Below are 26691 nucleotides of genomic sequence, written 5' to 3' on the forward strand. Positions count from 1 at the left end.
AACTCTAGAGGAGGACCCAAGAGACTGGGGCTCTGATACTGCCTTCTGGTGTGATGTTAAGTCACTTGAATCCCAACTCAGCATCACACAGAGACAAGCAGCCCAGCCAATAGCAAGAGCCTTGTTCCTGATCCTGAAAGGCCGTGTGTTTGTTCAGTGTTTACATCACACTTCCCAGCACTTTTTAGCTTTAAAAATAATTACCAGTGAATGACAATAACACCCTATTTGAAACTTTGCATAAAACAGGTGGAGTCATGCAGCAACTAGTCTGACCTGGTTCATGTTATCTCAGATGAAGCGTGCCTGACACAAGGAGATCTCTTTCAGCACTAGCCAACAAAGTCACAGATGCAGCTGGGAACACAAACGTTGTGGAGCAGCGGTGAGGTGAGCGTCCTTCTGCTGCATGCCCTCGGAGGGCAGGCACAGTGCTGTCCTGCTTCATTCCAGGCTCCTCAGAGGGCTTCTGCAAGGCTTGCCGTAATCAACTGAGAGGTGGATGCAAGAACTTGCTCTGAGCTTTGCCAAGGTAAAATGGGGTACATTGGAGCAAAAAATATCTGATGAACTGAAATAAAGTGCTTTGTGATAAGGCGTGGGGTATTTGGTGAGTGGCTGGAGGAGAGGAGATGGAAGCAGGACATGCTTGAACCTGCAGTGGGTTTTGCAGAGATGAACTCTTTCCTCCTAACAGTGTATTATGGACTTCAGGGGACTGGGGGTGCAAGGTCAGGAAGCGGATGCAAGGCTCTACCTGTGAAGGACTCATTGGAGGACCAGGGCCTGATGTTAGAGTTTTCTAAGAATGATCTTTCCTTTGAAAATAAGTTACTACTAGTAGTAGTGAGACTACACTTAAAACGCTTTCCCTACTTCACCTCAGAGTAAATGACTGGTTCCATTTACTCCGACGCTTACCTATCAGCTGGTGATTAAGTGATCAAGCAGGTCAGGGCTGATAAGCATACATGGCTGACAGCAATGCTCAAAATGAGTTTTCAAAACTATCTATATGATTTAGAATCACAAATTAAGTTTGTTCCTGTGTTCTTTTAAATAGTCACTGAATAGCAGTTATATGTGTAAAACTTTACTATTAAATGCTAGAAGAAATTTCACTCTATAAAAATATGTTGATGCAAATCCTTTAAGAATTTTATTTGCTTGCCCATAAATTGCAGCTCTAAAGAAAAAAAAAAAAAAAAGCTTCGATTTGTCAAGGTCAGGAAGACAATCATTAAGAGATGCCTAAAGGATATCCTGCATATGCAAAATCTCCATGGCAAAAAGAAAGAATCCCAAAGATATTTTCCCAAAACCTTGCTATCTTTAAGGAAGTGTTGATTCTTTTGGATCCAACTCATTAAATGCCTGAAGTACTCCTATGCCCACTATGACTTTTTTTTAATGTGTTAAAGAAACCCTTAGGTGAATTCCAGATTATATTTTGATTTATATTTGAATTGTGTTCTTATTTGCTTTAGATGTTTGCAGTATGGATCACTACTCTTCTTCTTCTTGGTGCAGCCAGAGGTAAGACACATAGCTGTTAAAGTCTATAGACAGTAAAAATTGTTGTGTACAGCTTATACCAGAATATCTGTATTTTAGAAAAACGATGTCCTTTGGAACAGATTTAACATACTTCTTCATTAGAAGCACTGAGTTATGTCATGTCTTTCCCACACTTAACCTATTACTTTTTAATTCTGTAAAGCTTTTTGAAACTAGCAGACAGAATGGGAATTAGAAAGGTATTTTTATAGATGAATTAGTACTAAAATTCTTCCAGAATAGTTTCCTTTACCCACCCTCAACCACACCATCATTTATGGTAGCTACAACACTTGTAATGCCAGCCAAGGCACTTACTATTCACCATGCTATGCAGAGAACAAGAAAATAGTCCTCGTCCAAAACACCTCTTTACTGATAGGAAAGAATAGTTCAACAGGCACAGACACACAGAAAGAGCAGAAAGAAACAAAAAGACACAGTCCAAAAATTCACTGGCATCAGAGCAAAGACCCCTGTGGAAACAACTGGGTCACTTGTGGAGTCTCTAGCTGCAGCTCCACAATTCAATCTTCTCTTCCTCTAAATGTATTTCCAGTACCTATCACTCTACCCCTGCATTTCATAAAGAGTAATGAATAGAATCACAGTCTGATGTAGTATGAATCTGTCACCTATCCTCGGTAACAATAATTTCTCATTGTTCTCAGTATCTTTTTAAGAGCAATAAAAATTATTTGGGATTTCACAACTGTTGTACTGTAATAGTGGGTAAGGATAACATTTAATGGTAACACCCATATGTCATATTTGCATCATTACTGTATTAAAGCCACAATAGAAATTGGGAAACTCTAGTTCTTCAGGCACAGACTACACATCCAGAGGCTGTGCTTTGCTCTAGGCTTCCACTTAAATGCCATTTTATTGCTTCCACTAAAATCTTATGGTGATAAAAAAATAAGGGAGATATTTAATGTACATTGTGGAGCAACCGGAGGTTATCTATGTTAATGTTCTGGTTTCTTTTTACTCCTTCACGAATTGTTGCACAAGAAATAAAAATTTAGATAATCCCTGGAGCATTAGGATTAATTTGAAGGACTGCTCTGCGCTGTCAGCAAAAACTCATTTGTTCTCTGAATCCAGATGAAGATTTTATTGTCTTTTTCTGACAGCTGTGTTAACAATATGTTTGAACAAACACATCCTGATTCTCCCGAGTTCATCAAGCTGGGCTCTACACTATGTTTGCATCAGGAATCAGTCTTGAAGTTCAAGTCCCTGCTACATGCACAAGGCACAAGAGCACAACTGAGCACCTTAATGAACACAAGTGCCGTTCTAACCTGGATCAGCCATTTTCTCTTTCCCTGGTATAAACACTATCCTGCCAGCTTCTTGTAGGTGCAGCCTAACCTGCTATGTTCCCAGAACATTCACATTTTTCTTTGTGTACCCCAGGAAGGGAAGTTTGCTACAAAAGGCTTGGATGCTTTACAGATAACCCCCCTTGGTCTGGGATCCCAGGGAGACAACTGGCAGGCTTGCCCAGCTCTCCAGAAGACGTGAATACCAATTTCCTTCTTTACACTAGAGACAACATCATAAAATATCAAGTAAGAAACTGCTATGTTTTTAGACTGGCTATTAAGAAGCATTTCTTTACAGAACAGGTTGTTAGGCATTGGAATGGGCTGCCCAGGACAGTGGTGGAGTCCCCATCCCTGGAGGGGTTTAACAGTTGGGTTGACATAGCGCTGAGGGATATGGTGTAGTTGGGAACTGACATTGATAGGTTAATGATTGGACTGGATGATCTTCAAGGTCTTTTCCAACCTAGACGATTCTGTGATTCTGAACACTGATAGTAAACAACACATTCAACAAATTATATGGACAGTTTCTTTTCTCCCATATTTTTGTTCATAAGTGTCCCAGGAGAAGCCCCAATTCTATATTACACACAAACAGTCCATCATAATTTTCGTCCATGTTTTTTTCTTTTTCCTCATTTTAGCTCTCTGAAGAGCCAGGTATATTTACAACATGTTAATCCCAGCTTTCTAACACAAGTCATCTGAGACATTTTGGATATATTTTATATGCTTCTCTACAGTAAGCTAATGGCCCAAATTCAGTTCAGGTGTAGTATTATAAAACCAGAGGTAGGGAAGGCAGTACAAAAGGAAAGTTCAATTTTGACTCCTATGTGTCTCCAGATTGAAAACATATTTCAGGCCCATACACACGACTCGAGGATGTAGTTCATACACTTGATTACTAGGACCTCTGAACTACATATAACTGATCTCAGAGGCTTTGCTTATGTGGTGGCCAACACTGAGCCCTAAGAGCAGGTAGATAGTTAAGAGTGAAGATCGGAAGATAAAGTATCCATGTTCACCAGAGACAGGAAGGAAAATAGGATGAAAAATTAAAGGAAAGCTTAGCAAAGGAAACGGGAGACTAAAGAAAAAATGGGGAGAATGAAATCATATGTGGAAAAAGAAGGAAACAGTCAAGAAGAGAATTAAATGGGGATGGATAAAGAAAATAAACAAGTATTAAACATTTTGTGAAAGACTGGGACTGAGGGAAAATGGAGACTAAAGAGTAAAGAAAAAGGCTTGGAGCTTTCTGTTACAGAGAGCTGAACAAAGTTATCCCTCCTGAATACACATCAGGTAGAGAAGCATAGAGACAGCATACTCTGGAGCTGTATGGAAGAAAAAAAAAGTAAAAAGGTGAGGTTATCTATATCTGCAAACTAGCAGCAGTGAGAGGAAGCTCTGGACTGTGACAGAGTAACAAATGGAAGTAGATAAAAGGAGCCTGCAGGACTGTTTAGGATGGATCAAATGGGAATGTACTGAAAGATGCTAGCAGTGTGTCAGCCCTTTCCTCTGAAGATCAGCAAGTACTGGGAAAAGCTCACAACAGGATACTGGAGGTGTTGGGAGGTGCCTGAGCTGGGCTCGTCCATAGCATGAAAGTGTTTTGTGGAGCTATGGACTAGTCTGGTGAAAGAAGAGAAATGACTATCAGAGAGTGTGAATTATACTTGTACAAAGAGCAAGAAAAATGAAGCAAAGGGGGGGGGGGGGGGGGGGGAGGAATATAGTATTTATTGCTGTTGTTGGCTTACATTACATGAAAAAAGGCTTCATAGTTGGGGTTTTTTTTTTATATAAATAGTACTCACAAACAGTAGAGGTGTTTAATGATTCCTCCTGTTTGAGTCACCTCAGAATAAGTCCAACATCTCTAGCTGAGGGGGCCTATTAGGTTTTAACTTTTGGTAAATCAGTCTTTCACTGGAGGTGAGATGTGTGCTAATTAGTGCACAACATCCCCTTTCAAGCTTATGAAACCATAACAAAAAATAAGAGCCAAGTTCTAAAACGACCCGGTATTGTTTAAAAGAAAAGAATGCCTTCCTTATCAAGAAACCCAAAAATACCTACAGCCTCCAACATTGTAAGCCTGGTGGGCTTTCTCATAAAATACAAATCAGCTTAGTGAAAGCAAATAGAAAGAAAAATAGACATAGATTCAAAGTCAGCCACATAATACCTTGCAGAAGATGCTATCTTTGTATTTCTATGGCCAAGTTTGATAAAATCTTGTATTCACATGACATGTTGTACCAGTATATCTCAAAGCATTGTGCAAAGGATGCCAGTATCATTAGTTCATTTAACTAGAGGAAGTGAATCATTTGTTGAAGCAATTAATTGCTATCCCCCAGCAAGGCAGTTTACAAGTGAGGAACACGACCCATCTCTTCAGAGTCCACAACTATGCCTTAACCATTGGGGTACTCTGCCCTGTATCAAAATGTACACTGTATGGGATGGAGCAGTCACATCCTTGTTGTGTTGTTTGTTGTTTTTTTCTGACACAGAAAATTTCTGCTATAAATCCTTCAACTATCAAAGCTTCAAATTTCCGAACACACAGGAAAACTCGCTTCATCATACATGGCCATCTTGCTGGAGCAGACCTCCTCTGGATAACAAATATATGTAGGGTAAGGTATTATTTTTTTCTGACAGTCATTTTACTTGTATTTGAATGTACAAATATCCACATCACCCTATTAACGGACTTAAAATTCACACATAAAATTTACACCTCTAGTCTCTTATTAATTCAGGGAATATATGAGGGGAAAAAAAACCTCAGAATGAAGCTCAGTTCCACATGATCACCCTCTTGTTCCTAGCTACGAGTATAGTGCACTTCAGCCTTCTGCTAAATGCCCTTTTGCTGCATTCACCTCCACAGGGAAACCTATAATTAATTGATTTTTCAATTCCTTGCCAATGATAAAGGGGAAAAAAAGTCACTTTTCTCACCTCAGCAAAAGGTCAAAATAAACATTTTGGTTTGAGGGAGGCATTTGATCTAATAAAAACAAAATGCTTTGTTCAACAGATCGTTTTCATGTTATTTAGGTACATTTCAAAAATGAAATAGTTTCAGAATTAAAAATAAGAATGTTTAATTGCAGAAGTGTATGAATAGAATATTTTGGTTAAAACATATGAACTTTGGGGCTGAAAATTTCCAGCACATGAACACAAATTTGTGAATCCTTTTAGAAGATCCAAGCATATACATTTTGAAGAATAAAGCTTGGACAATAAAAAAGAAGTCATATTATTCCCTTTTTCTAACTGGGGTACTGTCATTAAGAGAAATTGATACCTTAAAGCCAACCGAGGCATCTGGAATGGAAAACAGAACTGAAGCAAGATGCTGTGTGTCTTTATACAGTGTTCAAATCACTGCCTCCACTCTGCCTCCTTGTGTTGATTCCTCAGTATTGTAGGAATTAATATACTGAAGATGTGTCTTTACCAGTCACATAAACAGTCCCTGGTTATAGCAAAACAAAATATTGTTTGTATATAGCCTGCTACAATTGTAATTCATGCCTGTTAGCTTCTGATCTCCTGTTTTCATGTTTTCCACCAGTTCATGTTTCGCACTGAAGACGTGAACTGCATTTTGACTGACTGGAGAGGTGGCTCTAGTGGTCTGTACACCGACGCAGTTAACAACGTCCGCATTGTGGGGGCTGAGCTGGTATATCTGCTGAACCTTCTTGAGGTAAAAGTATCTGGAACATGAAAGCCAGTGCATAGCCTGTATGGTAAAGGCCGTGTTTACGGTGGCAACTTTAGGTTTGTTGCAATAGAGTCAGGAAGTACAGAGGTACTCAATAATGCAGCTGAATATGTCATTAAAATTCTCTAATCCTGCACAAATGAAAATTCCTACTTTAGTGTCAGACCACAGAAAAGCATGTACCTAAAGGCTTACAAGTCATAGTTTCTGAAAGTTTTGCTCATGATGGGTTTTTTACTGGATAAGACATTAAATGGGAGACTGTCTAGAAAAACTGGCAGGGTGAAGAGGGGTAATAGAGGATCAATATGGTTAAATCATCTCTCTGTGGGTCATACACACTGCCTCTTGCAAGAACTAAATCGCAGCACAGAGAAGTGACTCTGCTGCAGCCACCAATGTCAGGCCTCCCATGCAGAAGCTCAGCTGAGCCTGACACACCAGCAGCGTTCCTGGCATGGCCCTCCCCGTCCTGCAGGACCCACATGGTGGAGCATCTCCGTAGCAGGACGGTCGCTTGATTCACACAGAGGACATGCCACAGGCAAAGGCACTGAAAACTCTTCCACTACAGAATCACAGAATCATCTAGGTTGGAAAAGACCTTGAAGATCATCTAGTCCAGACTAGACTACAGACCGCTATCCTCACTGGAGAGACTGGTTCAGGGGTGAGGCAGTGGGGTCATTTGCCTCTTGGATAAGCAATGAGTGCAAATGTAGGGGAGCTATGTGCAGAAATTCCCTTTCCCTTCTTTTCTATCACAAGGACGAATTCCTGACAGAGTTTACTCCCTTCCAGAGGTGTGATATAAGAGGGGATGGGATGAGCTGGGAACTGCTTCTCTTTAGGTAAAGGTCCCAGCACCCACAACAGTAACTTCCCACCCAAGACACTCCCCTCCATCGCCCGCTGGCCTGGCCATGTCCCAGCGCAGCAGAGGGGCCATGATGAAGTGCCACAGGCTTGTATCCCCCGCTTAACACACTTCCTTTTTCCTTTCCATACATCTTCTCAGAAAGACTATGGCTACTCTCCTGCCAATGTTCATTTCATTGGCCATAGTCTTGGAGCACATGCCGCAGGGGAGGCAGGGAGAAGGAAACCTGGCATTGGAAGAATAACAGGTACTAAAGCTATTTCAACTGATGAAGCTTTATATTTTCATGCAATTTAAGAGAACTGAAGAATCACTGCTGCCTTATAAACACACAATACAGACTGCAATGTGCTGGTTTGTCATAATTAACAGTATACAGCTAGCATGACAGCATACGAACAAAGCCATGTCCTATCACATGCCACGCATATCACATGTCAACGTTCACAGCTCTGAGAAAGGCTCAACTGCAACAGATCAGAAGGGCTTAATTGTCCCAACTGTGGCTAAATAGAGATCACTTTTTACAGGTCACAAGTCCCAGGGAGCACTTGGTTAGGATTTTTAAAGATAAAAAAGAGCAGGAACAAAATACTGTATTACATGTGGAATACTAGACTAGTTAAAGACTAGCAAGTCATTATCATATTTGGTTTTAAAAGCCCACTCTAGCATGACTTTTCAACGGTACAAAAGATTAAAAATCTGAAATGAAAAATTAAAAACCCTAGATCTAGTATGTCAGGATGAGACAGTAAATAGCCATGGACACCCTGAAAAGGAAGAAAGCTGTTAGTCGCATAGCTACGAAGAGATGGAGTGTCATGACACACTCACACATCACTTTTTTTAAAGGCTCTCTGTTTGCTGCTTTCCTTTCTCCCCCAGTCAGTTCTTTTCTCTGCATGGACATTGCTTTGTCTAAGCTGTGTATGCAGTGAGCAGTCACATTAGCAAGTCAGGGAAACTGGGATCAGAACTGTGTTGCTTTAGCCTCAAAGAGAGCTCACTGACACTGAAGTGAAGGGGTAACATTTTCAAGCAAGCTGTTTTGGAGATAAACATAGATCTACATGCTCAGGGTAACATATCAAGATTTCACATTTTTCACTAACATGCAAAAAACCCCCAAACCTCTTCCTATAACATTGTTCCCCAAAAGTAAGCCAAGCTTTTTACTGTGCTGCAGTGCCTCCAGTCACCTTTCTACTAAAACCCTGCTTGTTTTTCTGGCTGTGGACCACAAATGGATTTTTACATATGGAGTAAAGGCAGAAATGTAATGACATAAAACGTACACACACTGTATGTGATGACATACATATAAGTATTAATTACTTAATCAGACATATCTCCATTTATTTAGGTTTGGATCCAGCTGGGCCCCTTTTCCAGTATACTCCCACAACGGTTAGGCTGGATCCTTCAGATGCAAAATTTGTTGATATAATTCATACTCACGCTGGTCATCTTTTCTTTGACTTTGGTAAGTTTTCACACAAAGGATGACACCAACACAGAGGTTGGCCTCAGTGTACCTGGGAGTGATCAGCCTTGATTCATTGTGCGTTTCAGCTCCAGGAATTCTTCAGACTTGTGGCCACCTGGATTTTTACCCAAATGGTGGGAAGAAGATGCCAGGATGCAAGCAGCTTCGTCTACCTCCTGCAACTCGGAATATCAATGACCTTATGAGAGGTACATGTATTTTCAAGAAGTAATATCTCGCTATAAGCTACAGTTAGAAATAAAGGCTAGGCTAAGGTAAAGCCTTTTGAATGTATATATTATTTATATAGCTCAGATTTGGAGTAGGGAGAGAATGCTCAAAACCAGAAGATTTAAAGCTGCCTGTGAAATACCTTCCAATTTTCTTTTATACTAACCAAGGCAAATTCCAGGTGGAAACTTCAGTTAAAGCACACAGACTTGTTCATCACAACCTTTATAAGAGCCTGCCACTGTGCTGACAGACTGACCTCAGGGAATTCCACACATGAAGGACTGGTAAAATTTCATTCAAGGATAATCCAAAAATGAATATTTTAAAATCCGAGCTTCCCTTCTTCCTAGAAAGACATCAGTCCCAATATTACTGGGGTTAGACATACTCATCCACACCATTAACAGCTTTAGTGCCTTCAAAGGGAACAGCACAAGGTTAAAAATATAGAAGGTGATAAAATGACTGCTCCATTGACAGTTCATGTTCTTCAAAGAAAGCTGGGCAGTTAATCAGAATTACCCTGGGATCCAGCACAATAGGTCCCCAAAATCCTGTCTTCTGATCCTAACCTACAGAAATGAGAACATGTGTTATTCACAGCTAAATGTTTTGAAATCCCTACCACTAGTTAAGTAATTGGCTTTCAAAAACACTCTGTCTTAGAACTGGTTTGGAGAACTTAGTAACAAAAAGGACTGAAAGATGGCTGTGCACAAAGTCACTTGGAACCAGAACACTTTCTAATCAGACTGCATAAGAATGTCTGCATTTTCAGCAAAAAAAATAAAATATTTTCCAGAGACATTTCACAAGGCTGTTTGCAATTTTTTGTGGTGAAGGAGAAGCTCAGCTCTATTGAACACAAGCAGATGGAGTTGGTTGTTCATGCAGCTTCTAAAAATAGAGACAGCCTTAACTCCTGCCTTGTGGTTAAACCTTACTTTGTGCATATCTCTTCTGTTTGATAATATTTACATTTATGTAGTGCTTTAGAAATGTTATTTAGTAACTCTTTCTACAGCTTTTGATGCAGTAGGGAGAGGAGTATTATGTTCCCATTGTATAGATGTTAAGTGAATTTGGCACTAGCACAAAGTAAGCCAACCGTTAAGAGCTGAGGGTTTTAAAGTTAAAAGCACAGACCCTTCTGAATTAGATTTAAGAAAAGAACTATAAAGAAAACATACTCAGGAAGCTTTGATGATGCAGATTGTTTTCAAGAAAAACAGTCAAAAGTATTTTTCAGAGGGATTTTGGTGTGTTTTTTTCTTTCCTTATGTAAAGAACAATGTGTGTCAACTGGCCAATACCAACAGGTCTGTCTTTAAGATGCATAATATTGACAGTAGGTGAAATTCTGATTTCACTGTAAACTGTGCCAGCTTGCAATTACTTCAGTGCCTCCAAGACTTCACCCTGTGATTAGGTGAGTCCCCACACACACACTGAATCAGGGTAGAGCCTGTTTTTATACAACCTAATTTTAGTATATTGTGCTTTGATAAAGGGAAGACTTCAGAGCCAATGAAGAGAATACTTATTACAAGGGACCTGTAAATATAACCCAAATAGCACTTTCTTCCTTCCTGCACTGACTGCTTATAAATTTTACTCTGATGGGAAAATGTACTTGTTTCAAATAATTCTGCCAAAATCAAGGACACACTGCCAAACAGCTTGCTTTCCAGATCATTTCATAGAATCACCACTGTCAAATGACCACAGATTTTCTAGGGCTTAAAAATACTGAAAGCCACTGAAGTTAAAATAATTACTACAATTACCTTTAAATCTAGAAATGAGTGGAAACTATGGTTTTACTAAATACCATGTTGTGATAATGGTAAGCAAATGAAAATTACTTCATAGTAACTACTATATGCTTTACAAACACTGTAGCTATGAATTATTCCAGTCTTTGAAATATCAAAGGGAAATTTTCCTAAATCCTCCTGGGTTGTCAGGCTAAAGTAAAATCAGTTAAGTACACATAGCAGGATGGGAGGCTGCACAAGGTCTGCCTTGGTGCATCTCCACCTCTGTTAACTCCAGCATGAGCACAGGGACACCCAGATTAGAACCTAGCTCTTCCCCATCGAAAAAATATATATAGTCATAAGTAAACTTTTTACTGTAAATGTCTTTTAGTTATCACTATTTTTTAATGTGAGACATCACTATATGCACAAATACCTTGAGGAAAAAAGACCCACAAGTGTTGCTTTGGCACAGACTTTATGTTAACATACAGCTTTTATCTTTTTTGAACCTGGGCTTTTTCCCAGAATATAGATCTATTGGATGTGGACATAAAAGAAGTCTCCGGTATTATGCTGAGAGTATTATCACTCCAAACGGATTTGTTGGATATCAGTGTGAAACATACCGAGCTTTCATATTGGTAAGTATCATGTACATATTTATGTGAGCAGTTATAGCCCTGCCCTTCCCCTTTTCTGGGACAACTTCTACGCTCTGGATCATGGGATACAGGGGAGGCTATGCAGACCTACCAACTACCTTCATCCAGACCATACCCAAAAACCAAGCAAAATGTAAAAGCAGCAAACTCAAAAAAAAAAGATCTAGAAGAAAATAAGGCAGTAAATATCAACACCCAAAACAGTTACAGAGGGAGAGATGAAGAGCTGAGTAAGAGGGCAGTGAAAGGCTGTGGCTGGGTTCACCTTTTGCGTAGGTCAGCTGTAAGGGACACTCTGGTTGAAGGAAGTCCATCTAAACCTGGTGGAACCCATCATCAAGAGGACAGTCTCTGAATTTCAGAAATGTTTAAACATTTGTATAAACAATAAACATCCACAGCATATAGGGCAGGGGAGATATTTATACAGCACAGCATTGCTCACACAACACTCAGGTGGCACAAGAAAGAAAGCAGCATAATGTCCTGGTGTTTCATGCCTGATATAACTGGACTTTTAGTGGACCATTTCTGGCAATGTAACTGAGGACTGGTCAAGGAGTAAGACAAGTCTGAATTTGTTTCTATCTACTCCCAAAAGGAAAGATTACAATACTGTGGAAAAGTTGTTAACGTTTTTAGCAATGTTGCCATGTAACTTGAAAGTCTGATGTGATTCAGGACTTGAAAACCTCAAGCCTGTGCAATTTAGTGATGTGAGGGAAATATTTTTTTCATTCTCATAATAAGCAAGTGATGCTGATCATTTAGCCTTTTATTCATCTAATGCCCAAATAGCCAAAGATCCACAAATACCAGTTCCTACAGAACCTCCCAAATACCAAAATTCCAATATCTAAATACAACAATGCTATTTTTTCCAGCTGCAATTAAATCACTTTCACTGAAAATATACATGCTTATCTTTTTTTTTTTCTTTTTAATGGATGTCAGGGTCTTGATCTGAAAGTTTTATTTATGTAGGTAGATTAATTTCATTAAGGATCTGCATGGGAATAAAGGCTGAAAAGCTGACTGAACACATTCCAAAGTGAGACCCCCAAGTTTCAGTACTCCTAAAATTAAATATCTTTACCATATGAGTGAGATATCCTGCCACACCTCCTTGCAAATATGGTTACCCATCCTATAATAATTGTCAGACAACCTTTCAAATGGACCCTATAAAAGATGAATATATTACCTGTATTTTGCAGATCAGGTAGTAAGGCACAATATGCATTAAGGTATTTACTTATGGTCTCTGCAAGAGCGTAAGGAATTAGGCCAGATTTTCAACCTGTTTTTCTCTGATTTTTGACCAGATGAAATAAACTCACTGACCATCTCAGCTCCTTCTTTCACCACACTGATAAATACTGAAGATATGATCTGAACTCAGAAGCATGTGCATTTTCAAAAAGCTGGGAAATAGCTGAAATACCCTAATTTCTTATACTTTTAAGAAGTGGGATTAAAACAGATAATGTCTTGTAATATACATTGTTATTTTACCCTAGGGAGACTGCTTCCCATGCCCAAAGGAAGGATGCCCTCTGATGGGTCATTATGCTGATATGTTTTTACATAAAACTGAAAAAGAACAGCAAAAAGTTTATTTAAACACAGGGCCTTCCCCTCCATATGCTCGTAAGTACTCATTTTGGGTAGTGAATTCTAAAGTGGCAATGAATTATGTGTGAAAAAATACCTTGCACTTCTACAGAGAGCTGCTGGAGTTAACAAGTGGCACTCAGTACAAAATCTAGAGTTTCAGGTGTGTTAGGAACATGCAGTACTGGCATTATCTGGGAAAGGCTGAAATAATATAGAAACAGATTAACTGATGCTGACCTCTGAGTTAGAAACCCTGCTAAAATTTTGTTAATTAGGTGATGGCTTCAAAAATTCTATAAAGCTGAAGGTGTGGGGGATGTTATGCTGAAAGTGCAAAATTTCAAATCAAAAAAGTTACATTGTTTTTATTGAAAAAAATTTCTAAAACTGGATCATTTCAGAATATTTTTGCAAAGCTTGTCAAGTCAAAATGGCAGGGAGTAATAAGAAGTATAGTTTTAATTGTGATTATTGTAGAAGCAGCCACAGAACTGGGAACTAAAGCCAGTACAAAAACTTCCCAAACTTGGTTGCTTGAACTCAATATGTGCTATTGCATCTGAGACCCTGCTTCTGCCTTAGAAATAGATGGGGGATGACAGGCTCTCCTGACAGCTGTTGGGCTGTGAACAGGTATAAGAAAAACCCTAAACACTCTGTATATCAGGATCATCCTGGGAGAGCAGCCAGTTTTGTTTAATGTATCTTTAACAACACAGCAGTCCAGTGGACCTCACTTCATAGTTGAGAGCTAACACGCTACCCATGAGACCCCCCAAATTGTTCATAAGTGTAAGAAATTACAAAATTAAAAGTGAGGCCAAGTGGAAGAGCAAGGTACAGTATTGGCCATGGCAGATTAAATACTCAGCATAGCCAGTAGGTCAGCAAAGATTGGATCTGCGATTTAGACCACTGTCAAGGAAATTAATACTACCAGAATCATGCAGAACTAACATTTGCCTTAATAAAGAGTGACAATTTGTTCACTTGCAAGCACATTTGTGCAATCCTTTCCTCTCCCTGAAAGACATTGAAACGTATGAGAAGTTTTACCCTTAGGAAAGAAATCTTACAACCATAATCTATTTAATTTTGCTTTCAAAGGCTGGCGAAAAGAGATACATGTCAGAGTATCTGCAACAGAAACCATAAAGGGAAATATAGATGTAGCCCTGACTGGAACTAATGGGATCAGGAAAAAATATACAATTGACAAGTAAGTTTAACATGACTTGAAAAAATGACTCTACAATTGTTATCACATTGAATTTATACATAGCTATTTTTACATGTTGCATCTTGTTTTATGCGATCTGTGATTTACATTGGTAATAAAAGTAGCTGATAAGTGGTTGAAGTTCCCCATGTTACAGATTGTGGTCAAAATCTTTTTGCTGGTCGGTCTCTCTTGCTTTGCATTTTCTTTTCTGAGGATGACAGTTAGCATAGCAAAGTGGGCAAGAGCAAAGAGCTCTGTGGCTACTGCTGGATTCAAACATCATTTGGTGATCTTCTTTGAGAAGACAAAGAGCTGCATGATGTACAGTCATTTAACCATTCCCTCTAGGGAATACGTGAGTAAGAATGTTGCAGCTCAGTTATGAACTGTGCTGGAGGCTGGGATTCCTGTCCACTCAGCCTGGCTTTCTCCAGTAAATGGGAATTTAAATCTCATAAACTGATCCTTGTCAAAAAGCACAGTTTAAATATCGTAAAACCAACCTCCTCTGTGTTTGAACATAGCCCTGTTACTGATCTGTACCAGGAGTACATTTGCTTGCAAATATGCTACTGCAGCAATACATCTAGAGGTAATTTCATTGTTAATATCACACTGTAATGTGCATTCTGTTATAACGAACACTGATACCACAGAAGACTTGAATGTAAACTATAATTTTCAATTTTCTTCATGGTTGAGAGCAAGCAGAAACACTGAGAAAACTTTTTGACTTGGACTTATTTGAAGGTAGATCTCATTTTCAAAAATTAACGTCTAAAATAATATCCATGGCAATACTGACAAAGACTGGGCTAACTAATCCAATGTTTTCATCCCAAAAGGCACAGGAATTTAAGCAACTAAGTCATTTGCATAATTCTGTAGGTCCCTCTGAGTAGTTATCTCCTCCTTAGGTACCAACAAGCCTATACATTGGGTTGATAGGCTGAAAGCCTGTAGTGGGATCCAGGATAACCTCCCAATATAAGCAGGAATGGTGTTTCCTCTGCTTTCTCAAATAAGGTTAATACAGAGACTTTGTGGCCTTCACTGATTTGCCTAGCTGGTATCTGCACCACAGACTTCAGCCAGTGGAAAAAAAAGTGACATTTAGTCTTCAGAACTTCCTCCAGGTATTCAGGATAAATCATGTTGGGAGAGATGAGGTACCCTCAGCACCACCACAATAGCTTCAGCTAAGGCAAAAAATTGCAATACTAATTTGGAGGAAAAAATCAACCCAAATGTCAATGAGATATTCCTTCCTAATCCCCCTACAAAAAAGGTTAAATGAAAAGTGCATTATATATATTTGTGTGTGTGGTTTCTTTTTAATCTTCCCTAAGTTTAACCCTGTTACAATGTTTGTCCAAAGAAGTTTTTGACATATTTTATGTACAAATAAATCTAAGGTCCAAGACTTTACAAAAGACTTTGCTACATAGCTTGAATGACTAGTCAGCAGAGAGGACAAAATTTGGTGTTTCTGCACCTGAGACATGATCCCCTACTGCCTGAGCTGAAAGCCTCAGATCTGGATGATCTGCATCAAGACCCCCAAGGAACATATTCTCCAAGAACATGTTCTAAGCTAAAATTTTGTCTAACGACCCTGATTGGTAATTACTGAAAGTAAATAATGTAATAATAATGTAATAAATGTAAAATTATAATGATAGTATTCAAAGCTTCAACTGTCATAGCATCCCACAACTCATCTCCCCTTCTGCCTAAACTGTAGCTTTTTTTTTTTTTTTCTCATTTGTAAAGAACACAGAGCATCGCTTATGTGCTTTTCTTTTGGCAGAGGAACTTTCAAACCAGGCCACACATACTTGAACTATATTGACACAGAAATTTCTGGGAACATTTCAAAAGTTGAGTTTCTCTGGAAAAAGCATACTGGTCATGTACACAGAGGTTGCATGGGAGCTGAAGAAGTTACAATAACATCTGGGGAAAATGGCAATGTGTGAGTATACAATCTAATCACGTTCCATTCTGTGGGTCTGAGGAGGAAAAAACAGCAAACAGAAAAAAGAAAAATATCCAAAACACCTTTAGCATGGTATCATGCTACTTAAAGCAAGAGGGTTTAAGTACTGAAAATAAGAGCCTAATCCAAATTTCACTGCAGTACCTGGGTGTTTGTCTGACCACAGTTACTCCCACCAGCTGAGCACTTCAGCCAGACTTCCCCAAGAAATAGAGATATCAAATCCAAAATTCTGCAGGGGTGTAGCCCTGTTCTTGTAAAAAAGGTACATCTTTTTCTCCTAAATTACAGATTCATGTGCCTACACCTCCATTAGCACGTAGCACGGCACATCAGAAACAGGCCTGCAGAGTGCAGCAGTACACTTGCCTTGGCAGGGTACCTCAGCTGACTCCAAACTGATCCCACAGGTCCAGCACCCGCTGACATCTGCAGTACACTAGGTACACTTCTGGAGCACAGCTCTCAGTTTAGTTTTAACTAAAATGAATCCAGCTGATGTGCCCCATCACCACTCTCTCATGTAAACCAAAGTGTAGTAAGTGGGGAAAATGGAGTGAGAGATTCCCTTCAAAAGTGCACTCCTGGTCCAAATTAAAATGCTAATAGAGTCAGAGCATAAAGGCAAACACGTCTTGAAATTTAATAATTAGTCACTAACTAGTAATTCTTTAAAAAAATCATTTGATGACACACACTTTATGCTCAGTCTACTAGAACTCATACTTTGACCTAACATGTAATAAAAATAAGATTTATATTGATTATCTTGGGCTGCTGCTAAAAAACCGTCCCATTGTGCTGAAAAATATTTCCTTAAACTCTTCCTCTCTTGTCAGGTCTGTGTTCTGCGGCTGTGGAACCGTGCGGCCAAGCACGTGGCAAGCCCTGGCACTTTGCTGAGGCTCAGTGAGGAATGCTGTGGTTGTCCACTGTGGCAACCCTCACCTTCTGGAAAAAGACACTTCAGTCAGCAGCAAAACATTAACAAGGCTCCTCCAACAGATTGTGAAAAATTTGCCCCACCCACTACAAAAGCCCTATTATTTTTGTCAGCTTTTATCCATACAGGGGAGCTACACTTTGTGAATTCCAGTTACAATGACAGTTAACATGTATTTTACTAATAACACCCACATGCAGTGTGATTATATTTCACAGTCAAGGGGGGAAATAATAAAATAGGAAAAAAAGTCCCAGCCAATTCCCTTTGAAAATTATCTTAGAAGGAGCATCCAAGAAGAAGTAACAAAAAAAAAAAAAAAAAAGAAAAAAAAAGAAAAAAGGGGGAAAAAAAGAAAAAAAGAAAAAAGGAAAGAAGAGGGAAAAAAAAAAAGAAAAAAGACAGGGGGAGCATAGACAGCCAAATTCTTTGATAGTGCCTACTTATATGTTCAGGAAAAGGGCACTTGTATGCTTTCAGAAGCATGTGATTGCTTCTATGTCAGGAGTCTGAGGAATAATTTTAAATATAAAAATAATCAGAGTTTCAACAGCATTGTCTAACGTGTCCTTCCTTCCTGAAGAACGCATTTAAACAACATTTTAGCAGCACATCCAAAAGACTGCTTAGAAGCTGGGACTGCGTACGGAGTCATACAGTAGACCTTGAGAAACTCTACTGTCAAAGTTCACCATGTGTCAACCAGGACAGCTTAATATATGGCAAAATATTTGATTGTTGCCTTTTTCTTGTGGAAGAGCTCATTGATGTTCTCTATTCAGCCCTGCTGAACGCTGAGTGAGCTAGGACACTTTCTCCATACCTGAAACAGACATCTTCTTTATCAAAACTATGTTGCACTATCGAGGATCTTAAATTTTCTGGCAGCCTTCAATGTAACTATTTTCTCTTTACCTGGTGAAGCTGAAGTTTCCACCTCTACCTTGCTCTTCTGAAGTCACTGAAGTTGGGCCTGAGCTGCATTATTTGAATTACTGTATAGCATTGCCCCCTCAGATTTGGAAGCATTTTGATTATACTGGTTAACAAAACAGACTACTAAGAGTTACCAGCATCAGCCAAAATAAGCTAAGATTGTTTCTGTTTCAATACGAGCTACCCACAAAAATCCTTTTAGTTTTTAATTGCCCACTGTGGTCTAAGACATAGAGCTAATTTTTAAATCTAATGTGAGGTTTATAATTTAGCTGTAGAAATCCTGTGTGTGAATCACATTGGGCAACTCAATTCTGTCCCATCCTAACAACTGGCTATTCCAGAATATTGCCAGTGAGGTTTACCAGAAGGTGTTAATGAGATGTGTTACACAAGGCCAAAGGTGAGTGATGAACAGGTGTGATTCAAATTATGCAGCAATACTTTTGAGATGTCAGAATCCAGTCACCTCCTATGAAGTTTGCCAGAGAAGCTTGCTTAGGAGGTTTGCAGCAAAGTTGACAAATCAGCTGCTACTTTCTCAGACTCACTGCTTCAGTACCCTTATCATCTCCACCCATGGGGAGTAGGATACAGAAACCATACTGAACAGGAAACTCATCCTCCTCTACCCCTTAGGAAAACTCCTTAGGCAAGACCCCCTTCTTGCATAAGTAGGGACTCCCCTCTTCCGCGTTCCTCTGGAGAAGTACAAAACAACCCCCCAGGTACTTCTATGCAGTTGAGAAATATCTGTATCTAGTAATTACACCATCTTTAACATCCTTCATAAGTCAGGCATGGCTTTCTGCCCCAGAGTTGCACAAATAAAGGAGACTCAGGGAGGGAAAAAAGATTTATTTTCCCTTTCTTAGAGTCAGAAACTGAAGCCAAAAAATGGTAAATATTTTCCTCAGGGTCACGAAAAAGTGAGCAACAGGGCCAGGCACTGGATTGGGTCATCGGATTTAATGACTCAAGACAGCAGTGTGAGCAGTGCAACATAGGCCACTGCTTCTCACAAGAAGGAAGCAATGTCCTGTTGAGCTCAAGACTTCTATAAAGTCCATCACCTCCTGCCTCCATACTTGGCTGTGCCACTGCTGCAATTCTAAAAATTAATTTGACATTTTTATGAATAATAAATCGTATACTTGCTTTCATAAATATGAGCTTCCACTTTGTTTAATTTTAGGCTATTGCTTTCAACAGCATTCTGACAAAACATGACAGCCCATATGGGCTGATGACTTTTCTATAAACATGGTCCAGCATCAGCTAGACCACTTAAAAATATATGTTTTATCACCCAATCAGTTCAGCTAAAAAAAAATATTGCATTAATTTCTTTCCCTTGTGTTATCCTGTTTTGCATTTTTGCCATATACAGTTTCTTGAGTTAATTTTCATTCTTTGGTAAACACGAACACTGCATTTATTTGCTAATACATCTATAGACAGAGCAAGAGAGATTTACTTTGATTAGCTAAAGGTGGGAAAAAAACATCGACAGCAGCTGTGTGTTGCTGGTAGCAAATATACTTCCTCCTGTTTCTTTCTGTATTTAAAAATTAAAATTGTTACTTGTATGAAACCTTTGGATACTATCACTTTGTATTAATGGACCTAGCCCAAAAAACACAAGGGATTGAATTTCACAAGACAATCTGCCTTTGACAAAGACTGGAATAGGTAATTCTTACATATCTTCACAACAAGGTGAGGCAGTTTTCTAGAACAATTTAAGCTGCATCTTTAAAATGTCAAGTGAGATGCACCATTTGATATGTTTGGCTGTCATCTTGAAAGGTAGCTTTTTTTTTAATCAAATGTGCTTCATTTGTCTAGGGTTTTTAAGGACATACTATGATTTGCATTCAGTCTTTTACATTATTTAATGTTCTGCAACACTACGAGTGCTTCAGAATTACAATACAAATTTAATTTAATACTCCTTAAGCATTTGTTCACTACAAAAATTATGCCAAAGGTAAATTACTGACAAAACCATTATAAAGCATTCAGCCTCTGTCCCTTTTCTCTCTCATGACACTCTTTTGGCAATGGGGTAAGGTAAAACAAACACATACAAACAACCCTCTTAAATCTTTTGAGGGATAAGGGAACAGCAATAATAAGTAATCCAAAATACTAACTCTCCACTCCACTTACATGATCCGTATTTACTTTATATGTAACATCAGAAAAATAATTTTAAGAGAAAATTTATACTTGTCATAAAGTGATATGTGCAGGTATGCTAATGAGAAAACAAGGACCATTTTTGTCAGAGTTCTCCATTAACAGGAATAAAATATTCCATAGCACAGCAGACTCTTCATTCCAAGAAGCACAGCTATCTACATGTCCTTCATAAATATTTGTGAGCCCAGAACCAAAAGCATAAGAATAATTAAAGTTAATTAAATAGAACTAATAGGCAAAGACCTCAACGTTCAGTTTATGCAGTTGTCTCTCCTCCACTTTTGATCCTATCTATTTTATTTCTGTGATTTTTTCACGCTACTCTAACATCTTAGAATACATTGATAAAATCCTTGCAACTGAACCACAAAGTTGCAGGAATAAGCCTACCAAGTCTTTTTGGTCTTTAATCTTTGTTAGAGAGGAAGCTTGACAAGGCTTTTGTACAGAGAGCCTCCCCAGTGCCTCCATTCTGCCTTTAAGACTATCTCCTTTCTGTTTATATCATCTTATAGACCTGTCACTTGCCAGCATCTTTCCTCCATGGGAAACTCCATAACTTTCTCCAGGTAAAAATACATCAGGCTTTTTTTTCTTCTCTAGATAACCTGTATTTCACATGTTCCCATATGATTTATCAGTTTTTGTTTCTCTCTTCAAGCTTCTGTTTCCCCAAGAAAAGCTAATTCTTTTCTACACAGTTGCGTTTTGACAAGTTTTTCTGACTTCTCCCTTTACATTTAATTTAGGTTAAAGCCTTTGTCTTTGTCATATCAGAAGTAAATTAATGATTACAGTGGCTCAATGTCCGAGTACACACATCCTGAAGGTACTTTTGGTAGATTTGAGACCTGGTTTTAATTTTTTTCATCCCACAGTTGTGTCATACCAGTTACCCACCTGCCTGTAAGATCACATCACCTGAGAGCAAGTCTATTTTCCCAGCTATCATTCTTGCAGGGGCATCACCTCACTCCCTTCTCTTGCATTTCCTCCTGGATATTTTTATAGCAAAATTATTTACCTACAGTTCCCCCACTCTCTTCCTTCAGTGCAAATTACTGATTTTTCCTACAGAAGGCTCCAATTCTCAAGTTTTTGTCTGTTATATAGAAGGTAAAATAAAATCTTTGGAAAGTGATTTTGCTGAGACTTTAATGCAGTCAGGGTATTCTGCGTAACCCCTGGCTCTAACAGTTATGGTTAGCAGGCTCCTGGGACAGAAGCAAAAATGAATATTTTTCTGCATTCCCAACATTTATTTGAGTTATTCTTCCAAAATCAAAGATGATTGGGGTTGCAGTTGCCACTGGGAGGGTAAAAAATTGCTCACTGACGTATCAGCAAATCTATCTACACGAGCTCTCTAAAACCTGTGGCTCTCTTAGTCGTCTTTTGTAATAGCATGGTATCAGGGACTTTGTAATATCAAATAGTCTACAAGCTGCTTTAAGTTATTCTGTTTCCCGTAATTGGGAAGCAGGAGTTGATAGCATGCCCAAATCTATTTTCATGGCATATGTCCAAGATAAAACAGAGCCAGGAGTCTGTTCTTTAACTATCAAGGATCTAAAAACTTCCGGAAAGAACATGCATCATCACCAACCCTCGCACAAACAGAGCACGCCTACATGGCTGTGCTGCAGAAAAACATACCTCTCCTCCCAGCTACCAGGAGGTTGGATGGGGCAAGTGTCTTGCAACACCGGAAGCGTAAGCAATATGTGAAAATACAGGTTGGCATTAGTGACAGTTCCCTTGTCATCCTGTCATTTTTCCTTTTTTTGACACTAGGAAAGCTTGGGACCCAATGTAGGAGACATCCAGAGTCCTAGATGGCTAACTTTCTTCTGAACCACTGGTCAGAGCCATACTTTTTATCGATCTAAACATTCAAGATTTACATTTGTCTTTCAATCTCCAAGGCAAATCTACAGTTATTCCCTTTTATTTCACCTGCTTCTTTCAACTAAGTTTAATATTCTACCATTAATAGGAAATTCAGAACAATGGACTTCACTGTCTTCCCTTTAATTCTGCCTGTTACTTGTAAAAAAAGCCTGACTGTCCCTACTGATTCCTCTCTGTCTTAGGTTATTTTCATCATCTACTTTAAAATTCTCTCCTAGTGTTATTTCCTCTAAATGATACTATGCTCCATAAGTCTCCAGCTCACAAAACCAGAAGTTAACATTATCTTTGCTTGCTTTGACTGATTTAATTAACAGCATGTATTATAGAAGGTCATAAATATTTATCATTTCCAAAACATTCCTTTTATTGCTGTTGTGCAGTACTGGAAAGGATACGCTAAGGTAAAATGGTTTTGCCTCCACTGAATACAAGATTTTTTCACTTGACCAGAATGAACACACTGGAATTAGACAATAGAAATATCAAGAAAGTCTTTTATTCATGGCTATGCTACTCAGAGACTAAAGGTAAGATTCTCCAGGAAGGTGAGTGGTCTTTGTCTATACATATCAGCAAATCTCTAAAGGATGGAATACGCAAAGCTACTTCCAGATGACCTCCATCCAAGCTAAGAAATTCATTAACCATCTTCAATTTAAAATTAAAATGATTGAGAAAAATGTTGCTTTTACAATATTATTTACTTATCTTTCTATGAAAGCCTCAGTAATTTATATATCACTGCACTTGAAACACAGGTGCTGAGATCCTATTTGGAGAACATGATTCTCAGTGAACGTTTTGATCCTCTTTTTCCTACCTGTGTGAAGATGACTACTACCAGAATGCATTTATGCCCTTGATAATTCTCAGGTCTGTAAAACCACCTGAATTTGTTCACTTGCATATTGTCAGAAGTAACTGCAAAAGCCAACCCTTTCTTACTGTCCATAAAAAGCTACTGTTCCTCTTAAGACATGAAACCAGACACAGAAAAACTGACCGTTTGTAAAAGAAGCTAGATCTCAAAACCCTACAACATGGGCTAGAAATTCTTTTTGCTATTAAACTCAACTTGTTGTACTGGCCTGCATTAATTTAATCTGCACCACTGTGTATTCCCTCTGAAACAAACCAAGAGTGACACTCTGGGTTGAAAATGAATATGGTCCCTCCGTACTGGCCAGGTTGCTGCTTATCAACATACAGAGCAGATCAAAAAGCAAACTAAATAAGTTAATAAACTTAAATTCTTGCCAAATACAGTTTGTGTATATTTGTCCCCAGAGGAATTCTTGAAAGAGTGCACTTGTGTTTGAATTTGTAACTACTGCTGGGGGAGGCTCAGTGGCACTGTTTCACCACTCACACACAACGAACTAACTCTGTGGAAAGTACACCAAAATATTTGAGTGTATCCAGCAATCCTGGTCCCCTAAAAAGAATTTCAGAGGGGTCTGATTTTCACAAAGAGATGTTCAGCAATTTCTGAAGATGTTTCATCGTTAATAGAGGCACCAGTTTCACTGGTTGCTTTCCATTTAACTTACATGTCAGTATTTTGACAAATGGGGCACATGACTTTCCTTAGCTCTTTTCCGTGGCTCCCCAGCCTCATCCTCCACAGAGTTATCTAATGAGCTACGTCATTCTGAGGAGATACAGGTCTCATAACTGCTGACAAATTTCTATCTTCCAGTCAATGAACATAGACTAGACTGTAGATAATTTCTTACTAGCTAGATCTGTTCTGTCTTATCTGAAATTACATGTGTCTTCAGTGTAAGCAGTAATTAAATATAAGATCCCATCACTGACTAGCCACTCTTTCCTCCAGATTCCTCTGAGATTTCTTTCTAATGATTATCATATATGGCACTGGATTGTACCACTTTACCAAAAAGAACCAGACCCAGATCCAAACATTCATGTAGGTGCCACATACTACAAGGAATGACAGACACTCTAGACTTGGTTTTTACAATGGCTAGCAGACTGAGTGCATTATGTTCAGCTCAACATATGGAACCATATTTTTGGTGTTATTTCTCAAATTATATCTTCTCTCAGGAAATGCACACATCTCAAGACCACAAACTGGCTTCTTACATGAACCGCAGATTCAACCCAAGTTACTTCATGCCCTTAGGCACTTGAATCACTGCTTGCATAGAGATGACAATCGCTCTTACACAGTTGCCTGAACAGATGATTATGGCAGCACCCATCCTGTAGATAGCAGTGTAGTGACTTGAGGTCTTGCCCAGAAACTGAAAGACCTGGGTTGTCACATAGTTGTGACCCACAACCTCCAGAGCACAGAAGAGAACCTGAGACTTACATGATGGACAAGTCATGAAGACATTATAGAGAGAAAGACGAATTACATGATTATCATCATCCTATCCTTCTCCTCCTGACACACTTTTGAATTAAAGTGGCTATGGCTTCTCTGCTCTAGGTCGACCACAGTATTGTCAGTACATGCCAGTTATAGTCAGAGCACGTCAACTGATGAGAGATCTTGGTACAGAGACACCTAATCTGTGAATCCCACATGGCCTAAAAGGACATAGATTAGTCAAAATTTTTTTAGTGAGTAACTTCACTAAAAAAAGCTCATAAATGCTCAGGCACCTATATTGTCCCTAAGTTGTAATACAAATTTTTCTTACTCTCACCTTTTTAAAAGAAGCTAGCCTGCTCTATGTAAAAATTATAAACAGGCTTGATTATAAGAAAATGTACAAGGGTTTACTTCACAGGGGATGAATGTCAGACTGATAACAAGTAGATAGCTGGTGACTTCCAGCAGGTGACACAGAGTAGCAAAATTAAGCTCCTGTTCTGAAATTCCCTGCAGAGGCAGCTCAGCCCATTGCCTGTAACAGGAGTTTACAATAACTAACTCAGCTAAGCATGTGGACTGTTATGAGTGTTACATACCATAAACCCTCTGAGGGCTAAAATGGCCTCATCTTGCTTTTCTTCAAACCCATAAAAAACCTTTAAGAGGTGAAAATTTTGATGAGCTAGATATGATGAGAGACAAGAAAAGGTAACATCTGTTATATCCAGCAATAAGAGTATCATTCTTACAAAGGTTCTCACTCACCCACACGAAGCCTATAATTAGACGCTGTGTGGGCAGGTCCGCACCCCCCGTTGTGGGACTGATTCCAAATGAAAAGAGCCGGTAGCAACCAGGATTTTGACAGGGAGCTGGCTGAACGGAGCTTGCAAAGCAGCAACCCTTTCTGCATTCAGAGTGGTAAGTGGCTGAAAACTTGGTAGGGTTTTTGGGCAAGTGTCCTTACTAACTGCTGGTTGGGGCTGGAGGACCGTAAGGACTCCTACTTAAAAAGATACAGACTGAATGTATGGTCTGAGTCAACAGGTGAAAAGCAAACAGCAGCACTCAGACATCCTGAGGAGACCCTGGCAGCAGCTACAAGGCTTAAAACTTTTCAATTCCAGGAAATCCCAGTAGGAGATGAGAATTTCTGGGCTGTGATAATGTAATGCAGCCAGGAAGACAGGGTGGATTCAGTGGGGCTAAGGTAATTTAAGACTGAATACATCCCTATGTTTTTAAAGGAAGAACAAAGGTATTTGCACATGGAATCTGGACTTTTTTTTTTTTTTAAAGGGAAAATGCATGAGAACACAAATAACAGCTGAAATGAAAAAGGAGTATAAAATATGCCATAAAATCAAGCATTATCAGGAGCACTGCAAATTTAAAGGGAGAATGGAAGTGGGGAAGAATTACAGAGCTGTTATATGAAAGAATGTGGCAAACGAGATGCATTTTGGTAGACTCCCATTTAAAGAGAAAATTGAACTAGTCATGAGCAAGGGTTATTCTGCACTTCAGAAATGGCAAGAGGAAAATAGGGTTAGAGTTGACTAAATTTAACAGTAACCTAATCGTGAAGAGAAACAGTGAAGGTCCTTCTGGAAAGACAGACAAGTGGCCAGATGGTGGCTGCAAGTCAGATGAAGGCTCCCTAGTTAGCACAGAATTGGCACAGCCACCTCCCAAAACTGAATCATGTTTGTTGGTTTCTTTATGATGCTTGTAGTCAAACTAAGTGATCATAATTGTCTCTGTAAATTTAAACGTATGAATACCAGTGTAGGGTCAAGGTGAGAACCCTATTATTTAGGAAA

The 26691-nt window shown here is 39.0% G+C and overlaps 1 protein-coding gene across 1 annotated transcript; it reads left to right on the forward strand.

Annotated features, from left to right (window-relative positions):
- Positions 1-1247: 1247 nt before the first annotated feature.
- On the forward strand, positions 1248-17632 carry LOC141945687 (pancreatic lipase-related protein 2-like). Its single transcript, XM_074874065.1, has 13 exons — positions 1248-1305; positions 1486-1536; positions 2983-3137; positions 5426-5551; positions 6502-6636; positions 7673-7781; positions 8901-9020; positions 9110-9232; positions 11546-11661; positions 13203-13332; positions 14407-14518; positions 16332-16494; positions 17360-17632. Exons 1-13 carry the CDS (start codon positions 1248-1250, stop codon positions 17630-17632), a joined length of 1671 nt encoding a protein of 556 aa, XP_074730166.1.
- The last annotated feature ends 9059 nt before the right edge of the window (positions 17633-26691 follow it).

The sequence above is a fragment of the Strix uralensis genome, chromosome 7 (genome assembly GCF_047716275.1).
Source record: "Strix uralensis isolate ZFMK-TIS-50842 chromosome 7, bStrUra1, whole genome shotgun sequence".
Classification (NCBI taxonomy): domain Eukaryota; kingdom Metazoa; phylum Chordata; class Aves; order Strigiformes; family Strigidae; genus Strix; species Strix uralensis.

Bases quoted from the DNA above. Each gene is read 5' to 3' on its own strand.
- LOC141945687 (XM_074874065.1), top strand. From the start codon at position 1,248: ATGCCTAAAGGATATCCTGCATATGCAAAATCTCCATGGCAAAAAGAA. The intron at 9,021-9,109 runs GTAAGTTTTCAC...TGTGCGTTTCAG, and splicing joins TCATCTTTTCTTTGACTTTG to CTCCAGGAATTCTTCAGACT. The intron at 13,333-14,406 runs GTAAGTACTCAT...TTGCTTTCAAAG, and splicing joins GCCTTCCCCTCCATATGCTC to GCTGGCGAAAAGAGATACAT.